The sequence below is a fragment of the Mobula birostris genome, chromosome 21 (assembly GCF_030028105.1).
Source record: "Mobula birostris isolate sMobBir1 chromosome 21, sMobBir1.hap1, whole genome shotgun sequence".
In the NCBI taxonomy this organism is placed as follows: domain Eukaryota; kingdom Metazoa; phylum Chordata; class Chondrichthyes; order Myliobatiformes; family Myliobatidae; genus Mobula; species Mobula birostris.
The window spans coordinates 44,124,595-44,147,629 of NC_092390.1; the positions used below are offsets into that span (position 1 = coordinate 44,124,595).

Genomic DNA, 23,035 nt, shown 5'->3' on the forward strand with positions numbered 1-23,035 from the left:
GACATAAGGACTGGTGTATTTAGGTGTTAATCAATTTTTAATTCAATGATTATTATTTCTGGTTAAATTGTCATTTGGTCCCATAAATTTTAATTGTACAGTTTTAAAGTCTAATTTCTTCAGAGTTTAAGTAGTATCTGAAAGTTTTTGAAAAAAAATGTATTCAACCTTTTCTTTCTGTCTTTGATATGTCTCTCACTTTCTCTCAGACCTATCTTTTTGTTTCTCCTTTACATCATTTCTGTTCATAAATCAACAAATAATTAAGTAATATTTCTTCATCTATTTTTATGGGATAAGTCAATCCTTCAAAAAGAATGATTGTTCTGGATGAATTAGAAGCTCAATGTAATAAAAACCCAGTTTTAACAAAGGCATTTTTATCATATTTCGTTACCATGGAGAATGAGGCCATTTGGCCCATCAACTCTTGCTCAGTGGTCAGATCAATCCTATCTATCAATTTTATTCCCTTCTAATGTAGTTGCTCACACATACCCATTAATAATCCTTGAGATTTTATAGGAATACATCAGGATTAATTTGCAGTAGCTAATTTAAGTAGCAACCAGCATGTTTACATATATATTTATGTGGGAGGAAACTGGAACAGTTCAGGGAAATCCGCATAGTCAAATGAAGAACATGTAAGTCCCACCAGAGGACAGAATAAAAGCCAGTGCACTGGAACTGTGAGTCAGCTGCATCATCTGCACTACAACTGGCTGCCCTATGACCAAAGACAAGCAATCAGACAGCTTGCATGGGTGAATTAGGCATTGTGTGCAACTTGATAACTATCCCTATCCTCCTGGCATGTTCCATTGCTTAGTTTAACCCCCATGATCTCTGAATTGCCCACATTAGCAGCTGGAGAGCGATTTCCCCCAATTTGCTGTGTTGTTGCATTCTTTCACTGGTTGGCAGTTAGCAGAAAATCCTGGAGGGAAAAAAAATTGTAAAGGATGTCCTACAACTAATCTATCTATTCTGGGTTTTATCTCGTTTACTCCACATCCATTTCTCTTCAGGAAAATGCATGGTGCAGAAATCTTCAATCTCACTGGCCTCCGTTGATTTTTTTTCTGCTCATGCAGTGGACTCCCTATAAATCATATCGCTGATAGCAAAAGTTGCCACTTAAAGCCCTGTGAAAAATCTAGGGTTAGCTGTAAGATAAGTGTACGGCAAACCCAACCCTTTGTTAATCTCAAAACCTGGCTGTAATGTGTCTCAGAAATTATCCCCAGTGCAATGATAGTAATAAATATTTTCTTTTCTCTGGAAGCTTTATCTCAAGATGCATCAGCTATAAATACAGCAGATATGAAAACTCTTCCTGTTCTGCATTCTCTTCTTTTCGGTTGGAAATGCAGTTCCAATATAAACCTATCATACAGTAACTACTGTAATAAATAATACTTAATTACTTTACCATAGCAAGTGCAAATTAAGGAGTACACATTGAAGAATACCATCTCTCCTTTTGCTCATGATGAAAAACTCTCATTGTCTGGTACACTTGGCTTGAGCAAAAAGATAAAGGTTTCCAGAATACTTCAATTAAATGTAAGTGACATGCAGCTCCACTGTTGAAAATTATGCTTTTTTAATTGAAAGCCAAATGCTTGAGATAATATGTCATTTTCCAAAGAAGGATTTAAATATAGAATTGAATAATTTAAAACCCCATTTTGGATGCATTTGGTTAGACAAGACAGGGAACTGTAGGCTTCAAATAATTTTAGCAATCTGGCTTACTTAAAAGAAACAATAACACAATTTTAAGAAAAAATAAGTAAGTGCAGCAGCTGAAAAAAATACACACCCTTTAAAATACTCTGTTTCAAATGTTGTTCAGTTGAAGATTTATTATCTAAATGTTTCTATTACTTAAAACACAGGGAACTTGGGCTTCTTCTGCTTGCTCCAGCAGGATATACAGCATGTCCATTATAAAATATGTAATTCCTCATTAAAGATTAATCCCACTTGTTGAAACATGCTCTGCACATTTAATATTAATAAAAAGAAATACCTGTTTACGTTCCTCAGGATTTAGAAGGAGATAACGTGGGTCAAACACTATTTTGTGCAACTCCTTTTCCCAAGTAGAAAATGCAGAGACCTAAAGAAATAAATGTAAGCTTTTAATGTGTTGTCTACCAGGGAGCTTTAGACTGTGGTCACATTGCTGTAGTGTTTATATTCATCAAGGTTTGGCGACACTGTGTTTTCAGGGAGGTTATTAGTGCAGTTCATTTCACACACTCTGGAATACAGCAGGCAGGGCACACAAGGAAACGGCACTCACCCTGTGAGGTGTTCACAGAGTATTAACGGTTGAAGGATTACACGAAGTAAAGCTTTGTTACAAGATGATAATACCCTTCTAGGATGATGCACTGACAGCACGAGGAAGAAGAGAAATTAACCTGATGACGATTCTGGGATATATTCCTATCCTGAATCAGCAAATGCAATAACTACATTGGGCTGGGGTACTTTTGCTACGATTTTTGGAATTTCTCTGGACAGTTTGACTGATGAAAATAGATGGTTTCATTAATAAAATCATTAATAAACTATGGCAATAAAATTAAATTTGCTGCATGTATGAGCTATGGTAGTGGTGTACTGGATACATTAATGATCAGAGGCACAGAACCACGATCCAGATCACAGTAACTCATGACTTGAAATTCAAAACAAAACTAGTAGAACTTTAAAAACTGATTGTTAGTACTTCAATAGCAACATTGGTTGCAAAACACAAAACTGACCCCCACCCCAGGGGAAGAAATCTGCCATCTTACCCACTGGGACATGATTCCATAGTAGCTAATATGGTTGACTCTTATATGCCCTCTGAAATGGCCTGGTAAGACAGTCAGTTTCATAGGCCACCAGAGATGAGCAGGAAGTGCTGGCCTTGAGATTGACAATCAAATCACCAAAATTAAATCAAACTCATCAAATATTGCCGGTATGAAAATAATTGGGAGTAATTAATTCCCCGAATACACAAACAGATGTTAACACCAGTGTCCGGGCTGTCTGAATTTAGTAGTGCAGTCCATAAGTTTTACATGTCTTCAAATTGAAGCTGGAATAAAGATTTTTTTTTACAGTTGACAAGGTATCATAATGCATGCAGTCAGTTGCCAGACTAATAGGAAGACCTTCATGATATTGAGTTATCCCAACTAAGGAATGCCAACCTGGTTCTTTGTCTCAAACACTCCAGAATATTACAGGTGGTATTAACTGCCTGTGAAAAAGCCACAACCTTCTATTTAGCTTGTGCTTTTTGTTCAAAGGTCAATTTCCATTCCTACTTTTAATTGACTCTCAAGTGACCATACTACACTGGGCATTTACTGGAATACTGAGCCAGAGATTGTTGCAGGTACTGTGCAACCCTTGGTAGCTGCTCATCTACATGTCACTTCATTTCAATCCTACAGTGCTACTTTGTTTCACAAGTTGTCCCAGTTTAGGATGGTGACAGCCTGAATGGTGTCAGGACCTTGTACAAAGCAATGTCTTCATATGGGTGAGTTAGAATAAGCCTATGTCAGAAGAGAGCTGACTGAACTACAATCTCAGGCTTAGATTACTGTCAATATTCCTAACATTACTAAACTTAAAAAATAATTTTAAAAAAATTGAAATTCATAGAAAATGGAAATAGTATTAAAAGATCATTAAAATTTTAGAATGTTAAAAGAAAATGCTTTAAAACAATTCCAAATATTTCAGTGATCTCAATTAATTTAACAATGTAAATAGTCTTAAATTTACCTAGGTTTCTGACAGGCATTCCTCTATATTAAAGTGAATTTACGTTCTACTCTTGCACCAATCTGATGTGCAACTGCTGGCATTTCCCACTAAATTCCAGCTCACTGAAATCAGCTAACTTGATCTTGATCCTTCAAAGGCAAGGATTTGGAGTGCATTGACATTTACACTCCACCATCTGAAGTGGGTCAAGAAATTTTGCCTTCTTAAAGTTCCAACTATACTCATATTAATTTGCAGGTGTACAGTAAATTATTAATGTTCAAATAGTACAGAGTTTCAATTTCAAAATTCATCCATGAATATGGCAATGACATTATGAAATAATCTGTCCAAACCATCAAATCCTTCAGCATAATCCAACAACTAATATACTGTAAACTTGAATAGGACGAAGTGCCTTGACCTCCAAGATCCCCAAGTGCAAAGCGTAAAGATTACAAGTCTGACCTTCATAAAGTCAACAGAATATTACACCTGGAATGATGAATTCATCTGGGCTAAGGAGTTAGTGAAAGCTGGCTTCACTCACTCAGAAAAACATTTCTGTCAGTGAGATTTTATTCGATTTCTTCTCAGCAATTAATTCATCATACGATTTATTGCGGGGACTGTTTCCAAAACTCTATAATTTGTGACATCTAGTAAACTGAGTATTTTTCCTCCGAGTTACCTTAAGTTCATAAAGGTCACAGGTTCCAGAAACAGGCTGACAGTTAGTGTTCTGGCCTCTAGAGGAACACTAGTGCAGCTAATTTGTATGAAGATCACTTCCTATACGTAAGTGGTTTTTAAAAATTATTTCCTGAACAGATTAGTTTATATTCATGATGTAAAGGCATACATCTTCATCTGCTCTTTGTTTGCCCTTGAAACGGCAATATCTGTGTGTCTTAAGTTTTGGGAAATATTGATAAAGATTTATTAGATATATTTTGAAGGAAATATTATGTTTATCTTACTGCCAGAACTTTACTCTTGTTTAGACTGCACAGCTATGGAGTGTTGTGTATGTGTACTATCTTGGTTAACACCAGTTGTGAGAATAATCAACAGTATCAGTATATTCAGGCACGTGGCAATTCTGTATTGAGTTTAATACATATTTTACTTAACTCTGCAGTTACACAGTAAAAAACAATCTCATTAAAAACCCTGAAGAAAGCTTCTGTCTGGGGTGATTTTTGAGAAGTTATTTAGTTCACTGCATAGCTGTGTCCACAATCACAGTGAGGGCAGTAGAGTGAAAAGATGGCTCGTCTTCAACGACGCTGACTTGGCATCACACCTGAATGCCGTAGATGATAATGTCAGCTTCTGACCTGAGCAATATTGATGGTTAAGACCTGGACGTCAAGTCAGAATGCGGCCCATCTCCCACGTCTTTGTGACACTCAAGTGAAACCACCACCAGCATAGCTGCCACACGAGCTCACACCAAAGGTGAAGCAGCACGAATGAGAGCAGCATTTGCTGTGTGAAAATGAGATGCAAATGGAAAAAGCGCATGTCGACATGGGAAAAGCACGTGTAGTCATGGATAGAGCATGTATAGAGGCTACATTAAGTGTGCTCAAGGAAGAGAATGAAGCAAAGGCTGCCTTAGCAATGGTAAATGTGTATGAAGCCACAGTCAACTTAGGCAGTTGTGATCGCTAACACCAGAATCAGTTATGCTTTGCTATCACAACAGACAATGCATCTTACTCAAGAACATGTTTAAATACATTTTGGCTATAAAAGTACAGTGCTTCAGCTCTACAAGGAGAAGCTGTTCACACCACTCAGCCAACAATTCTTTCACACAGGTCAGGTTTTGACAGTCAAGGTCTACAGCAGGAAAAACCCACAACCCCGCTTCTGCGGTTCGACCACAGCAAAGATGCTACTGATGCCAATCCCATCTGCACAGACATGGACAGACCGAATCCCAGGAAACACATTTGGCAAACCAGTTTCCACAAAGCTCTCCTTCAGGAGTCACAGGTGCATTAGATTTGGCTTGATACCTGGCTCATCCAAACCTAGCCACAGCAAGATTAAAGACGATTGACCACAAGTCTGCCAGTTATCTGTCCTCAAAGTCAAACTTCCACAGTGCCGAGGAAGGACGAAGTCTCAAACCTAGTGAGGAGCTTGAGCTTCTCTGTATGTGGCTTGCTGGGGAGCTAATAAAACATGCAAGAAGGGTTAGGGCAGTTCACATTAATTATCCAGCTACAGGTTTACAAATGCTATGGCTCTCCAAAGGCAATTGAAGAATCTCTCTTCAATACACTTGTCTCATTGTAATTTATGTATCTTTATGATTTTGTATTGCAATGTACAGCTGTCACAAAACAACACATTTCACGACATACGTCAGTGATGTCAGTGATATTAAACCTGAGTCTGATTCTGAAGTTTGCCTTGATTTAAGACTAGTGTCCTGGAGAATGGGCACACAAGACATTTCATACTCTGCGAGAGTAGAATTTATATGAAAGGGAAGATTGCAGGCAAACAAACCTAGTGATATTGCATACCTGAGGGTCACAGACACTGCTGGATACAGTGAATTCACTGCTGGATTCATCTTGGGCAAGGCAAAGCTTGCTCCCAGACTAGATATCACCGTACCAAGGTTTGAACTCGGTGTTGCTGTTCTAATAGTTGAGATGGCAGAGATGATAAACAAAGAACTGGAGAAAGAACTAGAAGATAACAAGTTCTTTACCGACAGCAAAGTTATGCTAGTTTGTATATTTAATGAACAAGGAGATTCTATGTTTATCCAACGTACCAGAAGAGTCAATGGCACTATGTTTCCATTGATCTCAACATGACTGACCATGTCACAAGAGGGCTCCGAGCTAATCTGCTCACCCTCTCCTCGTGGTTAACTGAACCAGCATTTATTGCTGATTCCCACCAGGAACTTAGTCAGCAGGAAACTTTCGACTTAGTCAACCCTGAGGCAGATATAGAAATATGTCCTCAAGTGTCAACCAACATCAGGATCAAAATCAGGCATAATATTATTAGCATATGTCATGAAATTTGTTGTTATGTGGCAGCAGTGCATTGCAATATGTAACACCTGTGTGGCACTTGTCTTGTCTTGTGTGACTGGTCGCCACACTCTTTATGAGAAAATCAAATTACATAATACTACACTAGGTGCTAGTGGGCCATCAGAAGCTCTAGGCATCGAAAGGAGGCAGTGAATGGAAAACACACACTTCTGGAAGTAAGCTTCATTTGTAAATATCAGCAATATATACAAAATATTCACATGAGTAAGAACAATTCAAAATCCAACATTATGTCTTGGGTTCCAAATCTCAGATATCAAACAAAAACCAAATTTCTGTTTAGTTAGAATCAGTGAGATTCATCAGATTAACCTCTGTTACTCCAAATTCAGTTCTCGCAGAAAGTCAAATTCAGATTCTTTGAATGAAAATAGACTAATACATGCAACTGTATTAAATCCTCTATGTCATGAAACATTTTGTTCCTGTGCTGGGTCTTCGATCTTGGGTGGCTCACCATCTTGTTGCCATAGGTAGGAGTTTCTTTTCCATTTGTCTTTCTTTCTTATTCCACGCATAAGGCAGTGAGGATGCGAGGCAGATTAGTTGAAAGATCCTCCTGTGGGATGCGGGAAGGCAGGGAGACCTCCAGTGTCCCTGATGAGTACACCTGCAAGACGTGCATCCAGCTGCAGTTTCCAGCAGATTGTGTTAAGGAGTTGGAGCTGGAAATGAATGAACTACTGATCATTTTGGAGGCTGAGGGATTGACAGACAGGACATTCAGTGAGTAGCTACATCCAAGGTGCAGGACACAGGTAACTGGGTGACTGCCAGGAGGGGGAAAGGGGATAGGCAGTCAGTGCAGAGTACCCCAGTAATTGTTCCGCTCAGCAACAGGTATACCACTTTGGATACTGTTGTGGGGTGATGACCTAACAGAGGAAAGTCACAGTGGTCAGTTCTCTGGCACTGAGTCTGGCTCTGTGGTCCAGAAGGGGCGGAGAAGAGGCAAGCTGTAGTGACAGAGGATTCATTGATTTGGGAAACAGGAAGGAGATTCTGTGGACGACAATGAGATTCTCTGATGTTGTTTTCCAGGTGCTAAATCAAAGACATTTAGAATAGAGTCCACAGCATTCTTAAGTAGGAGAGTGAGCAGCCGGAGGGTGTGGTCCATGTAAGTACGAACGACATGGGTAGGAGGGGTGACAAGGTCCTACAAAGTGAGTTCAGGGAGTTAGGTGCTAAGTTGAAGAACAGGACTTCCGGGGTTGTGATCTCAGGCTTGCTACCCATGCCACGTGCTGGTGAGGCCGGAAGTAGGAAGATCATACAGTTTAACATGTGGTTAAGGAGATGGAGCAGGAGTGAGGGCCTTAGATTTTTGGATCATTGGGCTCTCTTTCAGGGAAGGTGGGATCTTCCCTGGTGGGAAGGAGGGACAGTTTGCACCGGAACTGGAGGGGGGCTAATATCCTACAGGATGGTTTACTAGTGCTGCACAGTGGGGTTTAAACTAGAGTTGCAGGATATGGGAACCAAAGCACCAGAACAGACAATGGGGTGGTTATGGAGAGAGATGTTTAGCCTACATGCAAAGTCAGGAATCATAAAGTTGACCATGGTGGACTAATATTCTGAGCTGCATATTTCAATTCAAGGAGTATTGTAGAAAATGTGGATGAGCTTGGGGCATGGATCAGCACATGGAATTATGACATTGTAGCCATTAGTGAAGGTGATGGCAAACCACTTCTATAGAAAGATTTGCCGAGAACAATCATGGTCAAACACCATGATCACCTGTATCATACAACACAGTACATATTGATGATGATGATAAGCTCTTAGTGAGACTTGATGGCAGAAGGGGCAGGACTGGCAGATCAATGTTCTGTTTTAGATGTGATAGAGTGGGAAGGATTAAAGGGAGAGGGGTGGCATTACTAGTCAGGAAAATATCACAGCAGTTCACAGTCATGACACACTTGAGAATTCATCTAGTGAACCTTTATGGGTAGAAATGAGGAATAAGAGATGTATGACCACGTTAATGGGATTATATTATAGACCACACAATAGTCCACATGATTTAGATGGCAAATTTGTAGAGAGCTCAGATTGTTACAAGAAATGTAAGGCTGTGATAGCAGGTGAATTTAACTTTCCAGATATTGAATGAGACTCCCATACTGTAAAAGGGCTGGATGGGAGAAAGTTTGCCAAATGTGTTCTGGAAAGTTTCCTTAATGGAAGTCTCAGCTAGAGAGAGTGTGATACTAGAACTCCTATGAGGGAATGAGAAGTGGCAGGTGACAGAAGTTTGTGTAGGGTAACACTTTGCACCTAGTAAACATAATGTCATTATTTTCAAGATATTTATGGAAAAGGATAGGTCTGGTCCTCAGACTGAGATTCTAAATTGGAGAAAGGCCAATTTTCATTATCAGAGAGTATCTGCCAAGTGTTATCTGGCAAAGTGGGAGGGCTTCAAAAGTGAACTTCCACTTTTGAAGTACAGAGTTTGTATGTTCCTATCAGAATGAAAGCCAAAGATAACAGGTTTAGGGAACTTTAGTTTTCAAGAGATATTGAGGCCCTGGTTAAGAAAAAGAAGTAGGTGCCTAAGAGGAGTATAAGAAATGCAAGAGAATAACTAAGAAGGAAATTAAGAGGGCTAAAAGAACGCATGAAGTTGCTGCAGCAGACAAAATCAAGGAAAATCCAGAGTGTGTCTCCAGATATATTAGGAGCAAAAGGATAGCAAGGGACAAAATTGGTCCTCTGGAAGATCAGAGTGATAATCTGTGCATGGAGCTGAAAGAGATGGGGGAGATCTTAAATGGTTCTATTGCATCTGTATTTACTCAAAAAACAGAGTCTATCTAATTGAGGCAAAGCAGCAGTGAAGTCTATTCAGAGGAGGAGATGTTTGCTGTCTTGAGGCAAATTAGGGTGGATAAATCCCCAGTTCTCAACAAAGTGTTCCCTCAGAACCTCTGGGAGGCTAGTGCAGAAATTGCAAAGGCCGTAGCAGAGGTAGTTAAAGCATTCTTAGCCACGGATGAGGTGCCAGAGGATTGGAGGATAGCTAATGTTCCGTTGTTTAGGAAAGGCTTGAAGAGTCTTCTTGCTGTTTAAAGGCAGGTTTATGCAGAGGAACTGCACTGCATTACAAAGCAGGAATCTCTCTCAAAACCAAGTTCCCTTAGTAAACACTGTCTCTTTTTTTTTCCCCTCTGAGTGGCTACCGCGAGTTGGAGGATGGAGAAAGAAGGCACAGCTCACCAGAGGTAACTCATCCAATCATCATTCTGGGTAAGCTTCATGTCATCTCTCTGCTCATTAGACATTACCAAGAGCAAGTATGACATCAAGGCCAGCAGTTTTGAAGTGAGAATGATTAAAGATGGTATAGTAAGAATGTTTTCAAAACCAGTCTCTGAGACTATCCTTCTTTTGCCAAAGACTAGGTGATCACTTAACTTTTACTTTCAGTAGTTAAGTTTAGTATCCTATGGATCCCAGTCAGGGAGTGTTCTGGCCTCTAAGGGCACAGTTTATTCTGTATTGCTATACATAAGTTGTGTTTTTATATAATTTCCTGCGCAGTTTAGTTTTTATTCTGAGAGTGCATGGTTGAAAGACATACACCTCCATCCACTCTTTATTTGCCCTTGAAATAGGAACATCTGTGAGTTTTTTATTATTGGTAATATTGGCAAACATTTCAAAGGAAGTATTATGCTTAAGTTTACCTTTGTGCCATGAGTTTACTCTTGTTTACACTGAACAGTTATGGAGCATTGTGCATGTGTGCTACTTTGGTTAACATGGTGTGGTAAACCATATATATATGTTGTAACTGGGTTACCTGTCTGGACACGCTCCGCTGCTGACTGCTCCTGTGGCTCCTCCCACAGACCCTGAATAAAGGCGATTGTGCCACTGCTCCTCCCTCAGTCCAGGGCAGATACTCAGCATGGTCGAGGTCACATTTTACTGCTAATGTAAGCCTTTCAGTATTTAGTCTACTTCCAGTCTTTTGGAGTAATTGATAGTGCATCAATTTTATTAGCAGTAATTTTAAAGCATGGAACACATTCTGAAACCCGACAAGTTAGACCTCGACCCGCAAACACCTGAAGCCGGAAACGCTTTTGAACTCTGGCTGGCCTGCTTCGAATCACACCTGGAGGAGATTGAAGTGACAGAGTCCGCCGCGAAACGCAGAGTTCTCCTCTCTCGGGTCAGTCCACGGGTCTACTTGATGACAGAGACCAGCCGAGCTACGACGGCACGATGGGCGCCCTCAAAAGACAATACCTGCAGCCAGTAAACACCGTCTATGCACGACATCGCTTAGCGACATGGCTGCAACGGCCTGGGGAGTTGAGCGCTGAGTTTGTCCGGGCCCTACAGACACTCGTGCAGACCTGCGATTACCGAGAACTGACGGCTGAACAGCATGCGGAGCTCCTACTAAGAGACGCCTTCGTCACAGGGACCAGGACAGTGTATGGGCGCCAGAGGCTGCTGGAACACACTGATCTTACCTTACATTCGGCGATTGAGCTGGCCGACACACTGGAGGCCGCTCTGCACAACTCTGACCTTCTCCAGGCACGCGATCTCCTGATGGCCTCGTGGACGCCACAGACCCTGCAACCCGCCAGCGAGTCGACCACGGCTGCAGCCAGTCGCGAGTCCGCGTAGTGCTACTTCTGCGGACTCAAGAAGCACCCCCAGAAATGCTGCCTGGCCTGAGAAGCTACCTGCTCCAGCTGCAGAAAGAAGGGCCACTTCGCCAAGGCCTGTAAGTCCAAACTGCAAGCGGGATCAAGCAGCGCCACATGCGAGGCATGGGGGTCGCCATCTTGCCTGCACCCCGCCACCATGTGCGAGACATGGGGGTGGCCATCTTGGTCGGCGCCACCTTGCACCGCCTACGACCCACAGGTGCTCACAAGGCACCCCACCATGCCAGACCAAGACAGCGACTCAACTCTGGCCTCCATGACCCTCGATCAAAGCGCTCCCCGCCAACTCGCAAGGTCAATGATGGACATCCTGGTGCAGGGGCGCAGGACAAGCTGCCTGTTTGATGAGGGCAGCATGGAGAGTTTTATCCACCCCGACACTGTGCAGCATTGCGGACTCGCGATACGGCCGGTAAGTCAGAGGGTCACCATGGCTTCCGGGTCGCATACAACAGACATCCGGGGGGGTTGTGTAGCGATGCTCGTGGTGCAGGACACAGAATATCGGGACTTTACATTACTGGTCATTCCTCAACTGTGTGCCCCTGTGCTATTGGGGCTCGACTTCCAGAGCCACCTGAAAAGCGTGACAATGAAGTATGATGGGCCTCTCCCACCAATCACTGTCGTAAATCCATAGTTTTGTAGGAATACGTCACATACCCCGCTACTGACCACCCCCACACACACCGACCTGCACATCCCACCCAACATCATGCCAACTGCCAGACTACCGATGCCACTTGCAGCCTCTCCACCCTCAGGATCCCTCCCCCACCGCTGTTCGCCAACCTGACCCCTGACTGTAAACCTGTGGCAACTAAAAGCAGGAGGTACAGCGCGGGGACAGAGCCTTCATTAAGTCGGAGGTGCAGCGGCTGCTCAGGGAGGGGGTCATTGAGGCAAGCACAAGTCCTTGGAGGGCGCAGGTGGTCGTTGTTTGGAACGGGGAGAAGAATAGCATATCATGGATTATAGCCAGACCATCAATAGGTTCACGCAGCTCAACGCGTACCCTCTATCCCTCATCACGGACATGGTCAATCAGATAGCACAGTACAAGGTGTACCCGCCCCCCGCCCATAGACCTAAAATCCACTTACCATCCGCTGGGAGGACCGCCCTTACACCGCCTTCGAGGCGGATGGCGGGCTTTATCATTTCCTGCCTGTCCCCTTTGGTGTCACAAATGGTGTATCTGTCTTCCAGAGGGAAATGGACCGGATGGTGGACCAGTGCCAACTGCAGGCCACATTCCCATATCTGGATAACATCACCATCTGTGGTCACGACCGGCAGGATCAGGACAACAACCTCCAAAAATTTTTCCAAGCGGCCAAAGCTTTCAATCTCACCTATAGCAAGGGCAAGTGTGTGCTGGGAACCACCCGACTTACTATCCTTGGGTGTGTCACGGAGAACAGAGTCATTGTCCCTGATCCCGATCATATGCGCACCCTGTTGGAATTCCCTCTTCCCAACACCCTCAGAGCCCTCAAAAGGTGCCTGGGTTTCTTTTCATATTACGCCCAATGGGTCTCTAACTACGCAGACAGGGCCCGCCCCCTGGTCAAGTCCACCACATTCTCCCTCTGCATTAAAGGGGACATTGCCTAAACAGCAATGCATGCGGTGGATGAGGCCATTCCCTTCCAAGTAGAGAGTGACGCCTCCGATTTCGCGCTGGCTGCTACCCTCAACCAGGCGGGAAGACCGGTGGCGTTCTTCTCCCATGCCCTTCAAGGCCCTGAAATTCAGCACTCCGTGGTGGAGAAAGAGGCCCAGGCCATAGTGGAAGCTATTAGGCACTATCTCGCCGGCAAAAGGTTCACCCTGCTAACAGACCAGCGCTCAGTCGCATCCATGTTTAATAAACAACAGCGGGGCAAAATCAAAAATGATAAAATTCTGAGGTGGGGAATCGAACTCTCCGCCTACAACTATGACATCATGTACAGGCCTGGGAAGCTCAATGAGCCCTCCGATGCCCTATCCCGGGAATGTGCGCCAGCGCACAGATCGACTGGCTGTACGCCCTAAATGTAGATCTTTGCCACCCGGGGGTCACCCGGCTTTTCCACTTCATGAAAGCCCGGAACCTGCCTTACTCCCTTGAGGAGATCAGGATGATGACCAGGGACTGCCAAGTCTGCGCAGAGTGCAAACCGCACTTCTACCGACCAGAAAAGGCACAACTCATCAAGGCCACCCACCCCTTTGAGCGACTGGGTGTTGACTTCAAAGGGCCCCCTTCCCTCCACCGACCACAATGTGTACTTTCTTAACGTTATCGACGAGTACTCGCAGTTCCCCTTCGCCACCCCTTGCCCCGATACCACTACCACGTCAGTTATAAAAGCCCTGCGCAAGTTCTTCACTCTGTTCGGATACCCATGCTATATCCACAGTGACAGAGGGTCCTCGTTTATGAGTGACGAGCTGCGCCAATACCTGCTGGCTAGGGGTATTGCAACCAGTAGGACCACAAGCTATAATCCCCGGGGGAATGGACAGGTAGAGAAGGAGAATGGCACAGTGTGGAAAGCCACACTCTTAGCCTTCAGGTCAAAGGGACTGCTGGCCTTCCGCTGACAGGAGGTCCTTCCCAAGGCACTTCACTCCATCCGCTCCCTGTTATGCACAGCCACCAATGCCACCCCTCATGAGCGGCTCTTTTCTTTTCCCAGAAAGTTGACCACTGGGACCACCCTACCAACTTGGCTGATGTCCCCGGGGCCAATGCTGCTCCGGAAACATGCGAAGAGCAATAAATACTCCCCGATGGTCGGGAGGGTTCACTTACTTCATGCGAACCCCCATTATGCCTATGTGGTTTTACCTGATGGGTGGGAGGACACGGTCTCCATCTGCGACCTGGCGCCCGCAGGAACTCCGGGCCCCTACCCTGAACACTCCGTGGTGACTATTGACCCCGTACCCACCAATATATATACCCACGAGACACCATGCACTCCAAGCCCTGCACAGACACCACACGACACTCCCATACCAGGCGCGACGCACACGCACGAGGGATTACCGACGCCTAACGTGCTGACACCTCAAGTCAGGCCGGAGCCAGCACAACCGCCATCACCGACGCAATCACCACTGGTGCTACGACAGACTCGACCGCCTGATAGACTTAACCTGTAAATATACTTGTTTTGAATACTGTCAGTCACTTCACCCCGCGGGACTCTTTTTAAAAAAAGGAGGGGTGAATGTGGTAAACCATATATATATGTTGTAACTGGGTTCGCTGTCTGGACACGCCCCTATGCTGACTGCCCCTGTGGCTCCTCTCACAGATCCCTGAATAAAGGCGATTGGGCCACTGCTCCTCCCTCAGTCCAGGGGGAGACATACAGCATGGACGTGGATTCATTTTACTGTTAATAAAAGCCTTTCCGTATTTACTCTTGTTCCAGTCTTTTGGAGTAATTGATAGTGCATCACATGGGTTGTGAGAATAATTGGCAGTGTCAGTGTATTCGGATACGTAATGATTCTGTGTTGGGTTTACTGCAGTGAAACTGAATTCTGAAGTTCACAGAAAAGACATCTCATTAAAAAGAAGAAAGTTTCTGTCTCAGGTGATGTTTGAGTCGTTTGGCTCGCTGCATAGCCACATCCACATGCAAAGAGACGGCGGTAGAATGAGACTCGACCTCTCAGAAACAAAGGGAAAGAATGTAATAAATATGAGAATAAAAAGAATGTAATGCATTCCCAGTGTATACAATGAACAAGCTCTTTTTGGGCTTCCAGTCAGGTACAGGTATCAATTTTAACCAATGTTTCAATGACAAACTCTGCCTTTTTCATCAGGAACGGTGCCTGGGCATGTCTAGTTCGGTGGTATATATACATCCATCACCACCCCTCATTGGTTAGTTCTCATCCAGTTAGGTTTCCACTGTTCCTCCTTATTTAAAATCGAATTCAATTTCTTACTTAGAGCGAGGTCCTCACCTTTGTTGGAATTCTTTTTCTCTTGTTTTATTCCAGTGATTTCCTTCATCAAGTCTCAAAAGCCATTGGCATGGCACAGTAGTTTTGTGCCATTGAAATCAATCCTGTGGCCACTGCAAATGCATTGTTCTGCTACCGCTGATGTCTACGGGTAACCCAAACGGATACACCTTCTGTGTTCCATTTTAGTTTGCTTGGTAGAAAGACAAATATCTAAAATTTAAGCTGGGAAATTCATATTTTTAATTTCAAATTAATACATTTTGAATGTATTAATTCTTTATTAAAAAGGCAAGAATTGGAGGACAAATAAGCTTCCTCAATTGGTTTCTCAACTTTCCCACAAGCAAAGCTCGCAATGTAGCTTCAACAGGCAACGGCAGTCCGAATAGTAGCACTAACCAGAGACTGTCACAGCTGCTTAATGCTAATGAAGAAAAGGTGTTTGAGAACAGTATTGGTAAACTCAAAGGCATGAAGGCAGGAATTGAACTGGATGAAGCAGCAACACCAAGATTCCACAAAGCGCGTCCAGTGCTTTATGCACTGAGTCTTAAGTGGTTGCTGAACTTCAGAGCTTGGAGGCATCTAGCATTCTTTCTAAGGTTGAGTGGAGCGATTGGGCCATGCCCATTGTCCCGGTAATCAAGAAAGTGAAGGCCAGAACTGTTAGCATATGTGGGGACTTCAAAGAGAGGATCAACCCTGTGCTGTGTACTGTGCAGTACCCCTGCCACGAATAGAAGACATTTTTGCATCTTTAGCAGGCAGGGAGAGGTTTTCAAAGATTGACTTGTCACAAGTCTCTCTGCAAATGGAGATCAAGGAGTCAAGCAGGAAGTTCCTCAAACTCAGCACTCACAAGGGACTGCTCCAGTGTAATTGTCTCGTCTTTGGCATCTCATTAGCTCCAGCAATTTGGCAAAGAGCAATGAACCAAGTGCTCCAAAATATCTCAAGAACACAATGTTACCTTGATGGCATCATTGTGACTGGCAAGAATGATGAAGAGCACCTCCAGAAACTTGATAAGGTTCTTACCAGGCTGGGTGAGTATGGTCTGTGCGCAAAGAAAGAGAATTGTGAGCTTTTCAAGAATGAAATCTTATATGGTGGCCATGCCATTGGCAAGCGTGGCTTACATAAGTCTCAAGAGAAGAATGAAGCAGAGCTGCAGGCACCCAAACCAGAAAATGTGTTACAGCTCAGGTCATACGTGGGCCTGGTAAACTTACTACCACCGGTTTCTCCCAAACATTGCTACAGTGCTGCACCCATTGAATGCACTGTTACAGATGGGAGCAAAGTGGGAATAGTCAGAAAGATGTGAAAGGGCATTCAAGAAAACAAAGAGACTAATAACATCAGATGAACTGCTCACCTATTATGACCCATCACTATTCATCAGACTGGCATGTGATGTGTCCCCTTATGGCACTGGTGTCATTTGTCATACACTATGAAAGAAGGAACAAACTGCATTTGCTTCAAGATTACTAGTGAGCACAGAATACAACTATGAACAGATCCACTGAGAGGCCTTTAGTCTAGTATGGGGAATAAAGAAGTTCCACCACTACCTCTGCAGACAAAAGTTTATGCTAGTGACAGATCACCAGCCCCTTGTGTCCATTTTCCATGCCAGGAAGGGAATTCCAGTGATGTCTGCTACCCAGTTGCAATACTAGGCACTTTTCCTAGGAGCCCACATTTAGTCATAGAGTTCAAGGGTAACAAACAACACAGCAATGCCAATGGCTTGTTACGTCTTCCACCGTTGGCAACTGAAGAAAAGTCTTCATTCTGTTATCCAGCAGAGGCATTTCACACAGCATTGTAGTTGCCAGTAACAAATTCTGAAGTACATAGAGAAACAGGGAATGACCCGCCATTGCCAAAATTCTATGACATCACCATGTAACAATATCCGGCTCATGGTAACACTGTTTCCAGAGTTCTCAGCGAGGGAAGACCAACTGTTCGTATATGTCAAAGAACACTGGTGTGTGGATCTCGTGTTGTGACTCCCTCAATATTGTGCACCAGAGTGTGACAGAATTTGCATGAAGGGCACATGGGGGTACAATCATGATGAAGAATCACACCCAGAGCTTGTGTTGTGGCTGGAAATAGATAGACAGATTGAAGACTTGATCAAAAACTGTTCAGGATGCCACAAAGTTCAAAATGCATAGGAGTGGCTGTCTGAACCATGGCAAAGAGTGCATATTGACTTTGCTGGGCCATTCATGGACTCTATATTTCTGATTGCCCTGGATGCTCATTTGAGTGACAGAGGTCATAGCAATTAAGTCAACCTCCTTAGAAAAGACTGTTTCCACTGAGGACTATCTTCGGCAGAAATGGCTTACCTGAACAAACTGTGGGTGACAATGGACCACAGTATACGCCAGAAGAATTCAGACTATTCATTAAGAAAAACAACATCAAACATTTCAAGTCAGTTCCTCACCACCCATCAACAATTGGGTTAGCTGAAAGGTCCAAACCTTCAAGATGTCCATTAAAGCTATGGACAAGAAAGACATTTCTCAGTGGTTCAAGGTGGACAACTTCCTTTTTGTGTACTGGAACTCTGTTCATGTGATGTCAAATCAAACACCTGCAATGCTGTTCATGAGCAGGAATCTGAGATCTCGCAGAGACCTCCTGAAACCAGATCTACGGAGAGAAGTACAGAATAAACAGTTTGACCAGTTGCCAAGTAAATCAGCAAGGAGCTTCGAGATTGGACAGGAAGTCCTAGCGCGTGATTACCAAGAAGACAAGTGGACACCCAGTAGGATAGCTACAAGAACTGGACCACTGATGTTACAGATCATACATGAAGATATCATATGGACCGGATACTGGATGCTCTGCCAAGGAACACACCTGAGTTGAATGCATCCAACAAGACGGACACTTTACAGCCACCAGAATTACTTATTGGCGATGACCATGTCACTAACAGCAATGTGACACCTGCAACAGAGCAAGTTGTCTTTGACAAGACACCTGCCAAACCTGATTCCACTCCACAGGTCCGTAGGTGCTATCCTGAAAGAAACAGAGTGCCACCCAAAAGACTGAATCTTTAGTATAATGAAGTTAGTTATGGACTGTTATTGTGAAAGTATGTTTATTTGAATATGCTTTGTTAAAGGAAAATGGAATGTTTTGTTACTTATAGAGTTTATCTTATATTAATCTAAAGGAGGAGGAACTGTAATGTATGGATCTATTTCTTTTAGCGCAATGACTCCCCTTAGCTACATACTGACTGTAATCCACGTGGACTGATCTGTTTGTTCTTTCACTCTCTCTTTCTGCAATGCGAATACACCAGTTAAGGTCACCTCCGCATGTGTGCCTTTGTTTAATTGATATGTAGTTGCACAGACACAACAGAGACTTTGTTGGAGTCTGCCAACAGCATCAAGATCCAGACCTACAAGACACGATAGGTGACACTATGCTTCAACGGCCAAGGTTACACACGGAACCTGCTTTGCAATTCCTTTGCAACTCCTAAATTCAGTTCTTTCCACCTATTCCTACCTCTCACCATGCGGAACAGCACTCTTGGACTCCTGTTGACCTACATTCCATCTCGTTTGTTATCGTCCAACCTGATGCACACCAACCTTCCTTTAGGCCCCCTTATGATAGCACGTTCCGTGTCTTGGAACAGAGAGAAAAGGCTTTCCGCATAGATAAGACGGCAAACCTGAATGTGTTTTGGTCGATTGCCTTAAACCAGCCCGCCAAGATTTGGAGGATTCTGCGACCATGCCTCTGTTGTCATGACATGACTAAGAACGTATCAACACACCTCTGGACGAGCCAGAAACACCTGTTGTTCTTCCACCTTTGCGATATAGGACCTGAGCCAGGTGGCTCACCTGAGCTCCAGATAGGCTCACGATGCTGGTTTTAGTGAATTCTGGGGTGGTCTGTGTAGCATAATGTAATTGGTGGAAACGTACAGAATTCACAATCATTGACATTGGGTTGGGGTTCACTTTAAGAGGTTGGTCTGACATGATGAGGTAATTACATAAAGGATTTTTATAGCACATTGTGTTCAGTTTTTGGTGTTCAATAAATGAGTTACTACTGTTTTTCTTATACTGGAAACACCTCTGCCGTCTTACTTGTGAAAATCTGCAGTACAAACTCCTTGCAGGGGACACCACAATTGAACTCTGAACTCTGACATCACAATCTATAATATCATCTAACTGCTATGCTACTGTGGCACCCTCATGTAAGAAATAAACATTCACCACTGCATCATATTCCATGTCTTGTTAAAATTATGACTTGGAATACTTTAAATCAATCATGAAACCTCTTATAATACTTTTTTTGCAGTTCAGATTTTGGCTCTCTCAACAATGTTCATCTTCTGCCAAATCACACAAATAAACAACTGTGAGAGATTGGCTGGACTGATATTCTCAGTTATTCTCTTTCTTCCCACTACTGGAAAATGTGGTCGTCTCCACTTGACATGTTCAAAGAATAATGAATCTTGGACATGAATGTACTTGACTTTACTTTGGCACTGGATGTTGGACAGCTTGTATATTCAGTTGTCACAATGATTAATTTAAATAAATGTATATTGTAAGTTAATTTTACAGTCTTGATCATCCAGATGGCAGATGCACTTAGAATTTGGCCTGCAATGTTTCAAAGCTATCTCTGACCCACAGCCATTATACCATAAAACTAAATTATTGGAGGTTATAATTTCCTTATAATTTATTAATTTGCTTTAATAAATTTTGCTAATAATGTCACATTATTTCTTTCAATAACATCATGTCTTCCTGATAATCTTCTAGTTTTCTGGAAACACTGAGGAACTACAAAACAGTATGGAACAGGAGAAGAATGCAAGATGAAGCTTTACACAAGAATAGGCTGAATTTTCAGTTCTGACATGCCATCTGCTCAGACATTCCATATATCACCTCCTTCCTTCATACATTGGAAAAGGAACAGAGCATCAGGAAAGAGAAAGAGAACCAAAGATTCTTCTTCAGCCATCTCAGACCAGACCTGCAGAGGACCAGTCGTTGAAGAAAACCAGAATGTAAGGGTACACGGAATTAGATGATGCCTTCCTTCAATATTGCCAATGCCTACTGTGAAACACATTCACTCAGAGGGACTTGAGGGCCAGCAGTGATCCTGGGCATAATGATAACCTGAAACTTTCAGATCTTAATTCCAATTCAATCCATAAATCATTCACGGCCTATTCATAACTCAGTCTGAGGGTGCCATCCACTGCAGCAAGAACCAGCTCATTTCTGTGGATTTGTCAACAACTAATCTCTATCGTTCAGGACAGAAATGGGTAATACAAGGGGACATAAATTTGAGGCGATTGGTTGAAAGTATACAGTCCTGATGAAGGGTTTTGGCCCAAAATGTTGACTATATTCTTTTCCATGGATTCTGCCTGGCCTGCTGAGTTCCTCCACCATTGTGTGTGTGCTGGGCGGTGTCAGAGATAAACTTTTACACAGTCAGTGTTAGGTGGCTGTAACGCACTGCCAGGGCTGGGGCTTGAGACAGGTACGAAAGGGGCAATTATCTCTTAGATAGGCATGTGGATGATAGAAAAATGGTAGGCTATGCAGGAGGGAATGGTTAAATTGTTCTAAGAGTGGTTAAAAGATCAACACAATATCATGGGCTGAAGGACCCGTACAATGCTGTAACGTTCTGTGTTCAATGTCTATCTTCTATTATTACATTCTCACATATGTAGGTGCTATGATTCAGTTAGACATTGTGAAAGAGAGATTAAGAGAGTGACATTGTAAGCAGGGGAAGTAAATGGTGAATTGGGAGAACATCCAGCAGCGGGACAGTGGAGGTGAAGTAAGTAAGTCAGACTGAGTATTTAAAAACAGCAAGCAGAGGGAGATAGGGTGGGGAAGGCAGAGGGAACGTAAACACGGCACAGGAGAGGGAATGTGTCAAATAACACACCTTTAAGTGGTAGTCAAGGCTGATGGTAAAGGCAAGGACAGAGATTGCACAAGTAAAAAGCAGGATTGTTCACTCATCTACACTAGTAGAAATGCATGGTGGCTGACTAACGCCAACATATCTTTGGGATGTGGGAAAAAGAACTGGATAGCCCTAGAGAAATCAATGCAGGCATAGGAAGAACATGCAAACTCCATGCAGACAGCATTGAAGGTCAGAATTGACCCTAGGTTTTTCGGAGGAGTATAATGGATGCAGAAGTCTATGCAAGAAGGAGATTAGAAGGGCAAAAGTGAAACATGACATAACTTTGTGAGAGAAGATTAAGGAAAATACAAATAAATTTTATAAGTATAGTATATGAAAAGGAAAAAGAGTAATTAATGAGAGATTAGAGGCCTGAGGGACCAAAGGGGACATCTTTGTGTGGAGTTGCAAGAAATGGATAAGGTTCTTAATAAGTATTTCTCCTCTATTTTTACAATGGTGGAAGCCATGAAGACTTTGGAACTAGAAAAAGTAAATGGGAGAGATCTTAGGGATAATCTGCCACGCAGCAGAAGTGATGCTGGATGTCTTAACAAGTATGAAGTAGATTAATTTCCAGGGCCTGACCAGATTTATCCAAGAACACTATGGGATGATAGAGAAGAAATTGCAGTAGGCCTGATGGAGATAGTTGCATCTTTGTTAGTCATGAGTGCAGTGCCAGTAGATTGAAGGGAAGCAGATGTTGTGCCTTTATTTAAGATGGATAACAAAGGAAAATCTGGGAACTATAGACCAATATGTCAAATATCTGTGGTAGATAATTTACTAGAGAGGATTCAGAGGGATAAGATATACATACATCTGGAAAGATAGGGGTTAATTAGGAGCAGACAGCATGGATCGTGCAAGGGAGATCATGTCTAATGAACTCAGTTGGGTTTTTTATGATGAGGTGACCAAGAATTTTGCTGAGGGCAGTGTGGTATATATGGGCTTCAGTAAGGCCTTTGATAAGGTTCAACATGACTGGCTAATCTGGGATGTTAGATCACATAAAATCAGGGGAAAGCTGGCTAATTTGATACACATTTGCTTTGAAGGTACCAAAACAAAGGATAATGGTAGAAGGTTCTTTCTTGGAGTTGAGGCCTTTGACTAGTGGTGTGCTTCAGGGTCATTGTTGTTTGTGATCTTTGTCAATAATTTGGATAAAAACGGACAAGGCATGGTTAGTAAGTTTACAGATGACACTAACGTGAGGCAAAAAATGGCAAATACAGTTAAATTTGGATAAGTGCAACATTTGGCATTTTGGAAAGTCAAAACCAGGTAGGACTTTCATGGTGAACAGTAGAGCACTGGGGAGTGTTGTAGAATAGCGGGACATTGCCTCATGAAAGTGGCATCACAGGTAGACAGAGTGAAGTAGACTCCTGGCATATTGGCCTTCATAATTCAGGGCATTCAGTGTAAAAG

At 43.0% G+C, this 23,035-nt stretch overlaps 1 protein-coding gene across 1 annotated transcript in view; it reads right to left on the reverse strand.

Moving 5' to 3' along the window:
- The window catches only part of tcerg1l (transcription elongation regulator 1 like), a 602,997-nt gene that overhangs the window by 89,992 nt on the left and 489,970 nt on the right, over positions 1-23,035 (reverse strand). The window contains exon 11 of the mRNA XM_072239775.1: positions 2,039-2,128. Within this exon, the coding sequence (XP_072095876.1) occupies positions 2,039-2,128 (90 nt within the window). The remainder of the gene's footprint in view (positions 1-2,038; positions 2,129-23,035) is intronic.